The sequence below is a fragment of the Chaetodon trifascialis genome, chromosome 4, assembly GCF_039877785.1.
Source record: "Chaetodon trifascialis isolate fChaTrf1 chromosome 4, fChaTrf1.hap1, whole genome shotgun sequence".
NCBI lineage: Eukaryota > Metazoa > Chordata > Actinopteri > Chaetodontiformes > Chaetodontidae > Chaetodon > Chaetodon trifascialis.
The window spans coordinates 8,112,522-8,120,868 of NC_092059.1; the positions used below are offsets into that span (position 1 = coordinate 8,112,522).

At 40.0% G+C, this 8,347-nt stretch overlaps 1 protein-coding gene across 1 annotated transcript; it reads left to right on the plus strand.

The window, feature by feature from the left end:
- The first annotated feature begins 625 nt into the window (after positions 1 to 625).
- Positions 626 to 7,397, plus strand: LOC139330606 (E3 ubiquitin-protein ligase RNF126-like). Its single transcript, XM_070961608.1, has 9 exons — positions 626 to 735; positions 2,262 to 2,320; positions 3,402 to 3,462; positions 3,908 to 4,143; positions 4,265 to 4,333; positions 4,429 to 4,498; positions 4,635 to 4,728; positions 5,399 to 5,514; positions 5,616 to 7,397. Exons 1-9 carry the CDS (start codon positions 661 to 663, stop codon positions 5,796 to 5,798), a joined length of 963 nt encoding a protein of 320 aa, XP_070817709.1. The 5' UTR covers positions 626 to 660; the 3' UTR covers positions 5,799 to 7,397.
- Positions 7,398 to 8,347: the final 950 nt, after the last annotated feature.

Consider the following 8,347-nt stretch of genomic DNA (forward strand, 5'->3'; position numbering starts at 1 on the left):
GGCCCGAACCCGCAGGGATAGATGTGAGGCCAGTGGAGACACAGTGTGGTGATACATGATACACATTTGTTGGGGGTATTACTCTCACTGGTCTTCAGTTCTTCTCTTCTCTGAGGCTTTATGTCAGCATGAATAAAAGACACCATAACCCGGCTTTCCCAACACTTATAACCTGACTGAAGACCTTATAAATTCCAAAGGAATCTTACCAAGAGTTTATTATATCCTCAGTCTCTGGCTACAGTGTGAAATACGGTAACACTTGATACACAAAAGCACCACCATGTGGCAATATCTCATAAGACACATAATCGCCAGTGGTTGTGTCACATGCAAATAACTAATAAACTCAACTGTTTACAGCAAGATAAGCTGTTTTTTATGCATTGTGTTTGCAGAATTAATCCACTTAATACAATCCTCACATTAATTTTAGTATGTAATTCAATGATAGCTTATGTATCATCTATCCAGTAATGTTCCAATCTAATTTTTCTAGTCATGGTGGGAAGTACCTGTTTTCATATACCACAGTTTAATATTTCTATGATGTACCGCAGTCGTGACCATCACATGGTTGTCGTATTTTCTAGGACGTTAACATTGACCTTTTCGGTGCTCCGTAGTCCTTCCCCCTCTCTACCTGTTTAGTGGCTAAAGATGGCGGAAGCTCCTCCATGGCCCAGCCGGTTCTTCTGTCACAGATGCTCGGCAGAGATTAGTCCTCGGCTTCCCGTAAGTATCCGAGACACAAACTAAAGATAGAGATATTTGGAGAAGTAAAAAAACACAATAGTATTGTTGTTACTTTAGTAGAAATCGTTGTAGCGGCGGAGCCAACTGTTAGCATGCTAACAGTATTAGCTGGCTTGCTGCGGGGTCCTGTTTATCTTGCTAACTCTACCTAGTGTTAGTTAGCTTGTTATCCAAGTAGTGGATCCGTCTGAGTACAAACACTGAACTGCGTAGTCATCAGTGTTGCATACAAAATGCTGCTGCCTTTTTGCATAATTTGTAGCAGCGTTTGGTGCGTTCATTTGTTTATCACTGAGGATTTACGAGAGATATTAGCCTAACCTAACTGTTAGCTATATCGGCTAGCATTAACGTTAACTGTCAACGATAACACCTAATCGCATATAATGATCGACCCTAGCCATTTCTTTTATTAATCAAATGCTGTTAGCACTCCGCGTGCCTTAAGACTTTGAGTACCACTGATAATGATTTCTGTGAATTATTTAGTGGCAACAATGCCACTGCGTCCTTTTCTTGTTTTGCTATTCAGTAAGGCACACCAGTGGCATGCCTGTCACAGGCTAGAATGATCTGTCATGAGCTGTAAACGTGCCCTTCACAATGTAAAAGATGCGCTATAGGTTTCTGTGGGTTGCTGGCAATGACCTGTGGTCGTATTAATACCACATACAGCTGTGCAACTGCGGTTTAATTATTTAAAAATAGCCCGTGTAATGAAGTTTTTCATTTCAGCATTTCAGCCATAGAAAATACAGCTGATTGACATAATGTTTCTCCTAGGTCAGGTTAGAAAAACCCCACAAAACATACAACAAAGCACAGGGACAAAAACATTTCTATATCCAAGAATAAGGTGACGAGGTGTACGTGTATGTTTATATTAATTCAGTGTCTCGGGTTGCTGTACCTGGAGGCTTTTCCTAAATAACTCTTACCAGTAGATGTCCTGAACGGAGAGGAGAGAGAGGCCTGGTTGATCCTCTCAGTTGTCCTCTGCGTTTGCTGAAGGGCCTTACAGACTACAGTTCCTGTATCTGTATACAGTGACACAATGGTCAGGACACTTTAAACAGTGTCCGAACAGGATGGGGTGGGAAGACTTGCTTACTTCAGTCGCCACTCAGCATCCTCTAGTGAACGGTGTGTGCTCAAAGAAATGTGATGATTAGGCATTGCTTGCATGACAGTGTTTTGTCACACCTCCAGACACTTCACACTGTTTTTCCTGACTTTTTGAGGTTAGATCTAGGTTTGGTCATGTGAAATGGATTATCATCTGTCTTTTTTTTTTTTTTATCTCACTGTCCAGCCATTCCATTAGCAGAGTTGTGTTTGACATATCTGATTTGCACTACTATGACACACTAATGGGCTTTAGCTGTTGTAACACTAAGAAACAAAGAGGTGAAGTAGAATATCAGTGACTGTTTGTAAAATAGATAGTTTAGCTTGTAATGATGAGCCTAATGTGATGATTTGTACAACATTTTGTTTGTTTACAGGAGTACACATGTCCAAGATGTGATTCAGGGTTTATTGAGGAACTGTTGGAGGAGAGAAGGTGTGTATAAAGTGTATATTAAATACAGTTGTCCTGATCGAGGCATCTTTTTCTTTTTTAATCTGGGTCTTCATTTGTTTGGCCATCATTCCTAACAGTTATGTTACTCACCAGCAACAGCAGCTGACATTTAAAATAGGGTTGGGCGGTAATCCGGTAATAAGGTATAAAATAGCAACGTATCAGTTTCATTACCGTCATTTAAAAAAATGCTGCGCATATAGGTCTATAGGGGTCGAACATAATAGTAGCATCGTCATAACAAAAATGAAGTCCACACAGTTCAATGTATCTGGTTGAATTTTTACTCGAGGAAAAGGTGACTGTGCAAAAGTACATGCTAAGAATGAACCCGAGCAGTCGTACAGATGTTTTAACACAGGTATGTCCTTGCGCTCATTTTGGCGCATCTGAGCAGAGTACTGTTATCTTGTCCAAGCATACGGAGAAACTCCTCTGTTGAAAACTGTTTTTCAGCCTTTTTTCTGCTTGCTATTGTTCTTAGCGCTCATAAAAGGATGAAATGCAAATAAAACAGTGAAATAACACTTCGGGCTGCTCAGCAGAGTCCTCTGTGAGCGCTCTGCTCATTCATGAGACGGAGCGGTGAAACTAACTGCGTAGTTACGCCGATCAATAGCTCAGCGACCCACCCACATTCACCATAGAAACACCAATGACAATCCAGAAGGAAGTAACCCCAGAGATAGGTTATTGCATGAAGAGCGCTCCCTCTCTCTCCCGCTCTCTTTCTCTTTTGGAAAGGATAACTAACTTTAAGCACTCGACAACAGTGCCATGCATTGCTGTCTTTTTCTTGGTCAGCTCAATGTTCTATTACGGTCTCTTTTTCAACTATTTTCATCCCATTTCAAGGTGTTACAGTTAAATTTCTGAAATCAGAGGGTGGAGAGGCGAAGATAGAGGGAAAACACAGAAAATCACTTGGTATCATAACTGTTAGGGATGATGGAAACTACTATGGTGCATGGTGGAAAAAATATTTTCTCTTTATTTTATTTTCTCTATTAATATAACTAAGTCAAGATGCAACTTCGTTAACTGTTTATCCTCTGTTTAGTGCTGACAATGGCTCCATGTCTACCATCTCCAGTGGGCCCCAGAACCAGCAACCATTTGAGGTTTCTAACCTATTCTTCTCTACACAACCTCTCTCTGTCGAACTACACTATTGCGTAATATTGTCAGAAATTCCTGAAATAGTTTCCACTGACATTTTGCTGATCAAGTACTGGACATGATAGAAGTCATCGTAAGGTTTCTGCTTCTTCTTTTGTGACTGACCACAGTCTCGCTCTTTATAGTAACATTAAATTAAATGATTCAGCTGTTTTAACTTTCCCCGAAGATGATTAACATTCTTAGTTTTATATGTGGTTCATATAAGTGTACAATACTTTTTATTGAAAAATACTGGGGCTGTGGGAAAGTCTGTATGTCAGCATGCATTTCCATCAGGTTGAAATTTGACCTGATTGTCAACAAAACTCTCAGTGCTTCAAGTGTTTTGTACTGACCATAAATAGCTGCAGACTTGTGGAGAAATTTCAACTCTTTTTCTTCCAGAATCCAGACCAACACCTGTTTACATTCCCTTCGGGCTATGGCCAGTTTACCCTGGGTGTGTTTGATGACCGCTTTGACTTCGGGGCCGGACTGGGAGCAGAGGACAACCGGGACGCTGAAAACAGGCGGGAAAGGGAAAATGCATCACGGCAGCGATACGGTGCCAGGCAACCGAGAAGCCGTCATGGTTCAAGACGACAAGCAGGGAGGCATGAGGGAGTTCCCACTTTAGAGGGGTGAGGAGCACAGTCTGTGGCTGTGCGATTTAAGTTAATAATGTCACATTCTAACACTTGGAAAACAGTTTAGTTTCGCCCTCGGTACATCTGTATCATGGCTGTCTGTTCTCTTTTGTAGAATCATTCAGCAACTAGTGAATGGAATAATTGCACCTACTGCAATGCCAAATATTGGTGTTGGACCTTGGTAAGTCTCCAGAACAGAGCTTTATTGAAGCAGGAAACAAAATGTGCTATGTGACTCCTAACTGTGCTCATGATTCTTTTTTTTTTTTTATCAAGGGGTGTTCTTCATTCAAATCCTATGGATTATGCCTGGGGTGCTAATGGACTAGATGCAATCATAACTCAGGTATTTCTAAGAAACCTTTTTAAATTGATTACAGTGCTTAATAACAAGGAGAAGGTTTTGATTTTTATCTTTTAGAATAACAGATGTATTTCATTAAATTTCTTTTGTAATCTTTTTTTTTCCCTCTCATCTGTAGTTATTAAACCAGTTTGAGAACACGGGGCCTCCGCCTGCTGATCGGGATAAAATAAAAAGTCTTCCTACAGTACAAGTTACAGATGAGCATGTTGGTAAGTTGGAGCATAATGATCGCCACTGGTGTAATAGACTGTTTTATTGCTGGTTTCCTTTCTTTTGATATTTTGGACTGAATTATTGGCACATTTGACAGCTGTGTAATTTTCTTTACAGCAGGTGGCTGCACCCTTTTATTACATTGCAGTCTAGTTTTTATGCAAGTACCATTTTGCCAGACAAGCTGAGGCTGCTTTTGAACATTATGGGAATGCTTCATTTGAAGCGTCTTGTCATGGACTTAATAATTGAAGTGATCTGAGAGGCGTGATTCTGTAAAAGAAAGAAAAATGCTGGTGACACAGGTTATTTTAGCAGCAGCATCATCTGACAGTTGGTAAACGGGACCTTTTTCAAATTCTGGCATGCGTCATAAATGTCCCAGCCTTACCTGCCGGTTTTCTTATTATCCTTGTTTAACACACCAGTCACATAAGGATTAGAGAACTGGTTGTTCAACCGTCACTTTGCATAGCTGAAGGCAAGTCAGACCAGTATCATCCAGCAGACCTGGCAGGGCGTTACTTTGGCTGCTGGCTAAAAAAGATCACGTTCTTCTGAATAACATTTAATAATGTAATGTCACTATTGTTAAACGTTTAACCCTGAAACACTTGGCGGATCATGTTTAGCAATTTTTTGTCTTGAACGTGTTCTGTCTTTCAGCTTCTGGGCTGGAATGCCCAGTGTGTAAAGAAGATTACAGTGTTGGAGAAAATGTGAGGCAGCTCCCATGCAATCACATGTTCCACAATGATTGCATAGTCCCCTGGCTGGAGCAGGTATTAGATACCATCCATCTAATGCTCTTTATACATCAGTGGGCTTTGGGGTAACAGTGACACTGACACAGCTTCATATTTTTGCCCCTCTTTCTCTCCAGCATGACACTTGTCCAGTGTGCAGGAAAAGCTTAAGTGGTCAGAACACAGCAACGAACCCTCCAGAACTATCAGGGATGAACTTTACCTCCTCCTCTTCCTCCTCCTCCTCCTCCTCTTCATCTTCCTCTACCCCTCAGTCATCAAGTTCGACCAGCAATGAGAACTCCACCGATAACTCATAGAGAACCATTTGTCCTTATCACCCTATGAGCTGTTTATAGCTCCTAGGCTGCCGTACTTCAGAGGGGTGACCTACAGTCTCTCCCTGCTGTTGGGCAGAGACCTGAATGCATCTTGCCAGGAGCACTCAAGCCTGATTCAGGGGTAAATGATACGTGAGGTCCATGTGTTTCTGCCCGTCCCGTTGCTCCCACCTTCATCAGGAACCTGACCGAAGGAAGGAGCCGAGGCCTGGACTGCAGCTTCTGTCAGGGAGGATGTGTGGAGAATCACGTAAACTTCAAAAGGCTCAGATCTGCCTCAGTCACTTCGTACAGGAAGAGAACACAAAGGAATCCAAAGGTAGAAGACTCGGGACAACGAGACAGTCGCTGTTGTTCTTTTCTTTTTTTAAATCTCCAGACTTGTATGATTTAAAGTGATCCACGTTTGCCAATGAAGCAAAAAGAAATGTACAGTTATTCCTTTTTATAAGTAGCATTCATATCTCACAGGTAGAATGACCCAAAGTGCACTGAAGTGCACTGTTTAAGTGTGCACTTCTTCGTGGTTTGGAAGGATGTTACATTTGAACCCTTTAGCTCTTAAAACAAAATGACTTAGTTTCTAAAATCATTTTATCGTCAAGATCCTCTTATAGTTTTAAGATTACCTGAGGAAACACAGGTATCCTCGTTTGCACTTGAAATTATGCAGAATTGCAGTAATTTTGTGCTGTTTAGATAATGTTGTGGATAATCACTATCAAACTACACACACAAGGATTTATTTAATTTCATCTTCAAGCCTACAATGTGGATCAGCTTTTCAAGAATACACAGCGAATATGTGCATTTTAACTTAAAGGTAAATTAAATATTTTTTAAAGTTGCCAGTTGAAAAAAATATTGATTTGCAGTATGATTGTGTCCCCAAAAAATATGAACTGCTATGAAAATAAAGATGTTTGAGTGCTACCATTCACAATCCATGTAAAGCATTCACAGTGTGTGTATGTAATGTTCTCTGAACTCTCATATGAGCAACAGGAGTCATGAAATTGACTTGGACACAGTGGTCAAACAGCGTGTTTCAAGAACTGACAGTAACTGCAAACAAATGTGTTTTAATTGTATGTAAACAACCACTGGGGCAAAGTCTGTTTTCTTTTTCTGCACTTACTGTGTGGTGCTGTGGTCGGACACGAGATGGGAGTGCAGTAAAACAAGCAGGAAAATTTTCAGAATTTTTTTCGTTGGAATAGCAAATAAGATACGATTGAAAAAAACTAAAATAGTCACTTGTTTGTCCTAAAACCAAATAAATAAAATAGCAGTATGGTAAACATTTTCTGGCCAATTCTGAGCTATGCTGGACTGAATTCTTTGTCCCTTTAATGACGTCTTGCAAGTTCTGAGAACAACCAAGCATCAACCAGGGAACAATAACACAAGCGAGCACTGCTGGAAGTGATTTCAATGCATAATATGGTTTTGAAGTTGTTTTGTACTTTCAAAGTAAGGCCTGATGTGAGATAGTAAACAGAATTCATATTATATCTTTCAACAGGGTACTTGCCTGTTAAATATTATCAATAAGCCAATAAATTCTGCTTCCTTTTATTGTGTAGCCCCATGGGTGTATTTCCTCTACATTGTACCTCTCTTCTCCTCTGGGGTTTTGGTTCAAAGGCCTTTAATCTGAGGGGATTGTTGTTGTGGACAGATGGAATGAATACGCTTGATTTACAGCTACGAGTTTGACTTCACAATGTGAAATTGCTGATTCATACTTGTAGTTTATTGTTACATGTGTGCCCTTGTAACCACTTACCTTGAAACATGGAAAGCTGTTTCAGTGTTTAATTACTACAGATTCAATGTTTAGACCGTTGTAGAATTGTGAATATGTTGGTGCGTATGTTTTTAAAGTGTTGCAGCCTGAATGTGAAGTGGGTTTATACTTTGTGAATCTGCACAAAATGTCTTGTGAAAATATTCAAATAGATTTTAATGAGTTGGGAGCAGTCCTGCTCTTTTCAGAAACATCTGCATGACCCACGTGGATTTTCTAACGTACATTTGCTTAACACTGTTGGAGTTGATTAGTAATCTGAAAGTAGTTCCACCAAATTTTAACAGGATTAAAATCTGGCCACAGACGCTCTTTGAAGTTGTGTTTTGACTCTAAACATGTCAGGGATTCGCCTTATGTGTTTGTAAATTACTATTCCCTCCATGAGTTTCCATTTGAGAATTTAGCCAAGGAGATGAAACCTTACAGCTCAGTCTCTCATTTGATTTCCCTGCACTTTTGAGAGTTTTTGCAACAAACAGTGACATCTGAGTGATTTTCCTTTTGATGCTATGTTGGCTCACATATATGCTAGGCCTAGCCCCATGCTTCCTTCCATATTTTTGGAGATTTTAATAGCCTTCAAAAATCATCATCACTGGCGAGTACTTTTTCTGTTTTTCATTAGATATCAAATTGAGGATATGATTTACCACATTATATGATCATTACATAATTATAAACTGCTTTTATTGAAAACTAATATAACGCTGTTGAC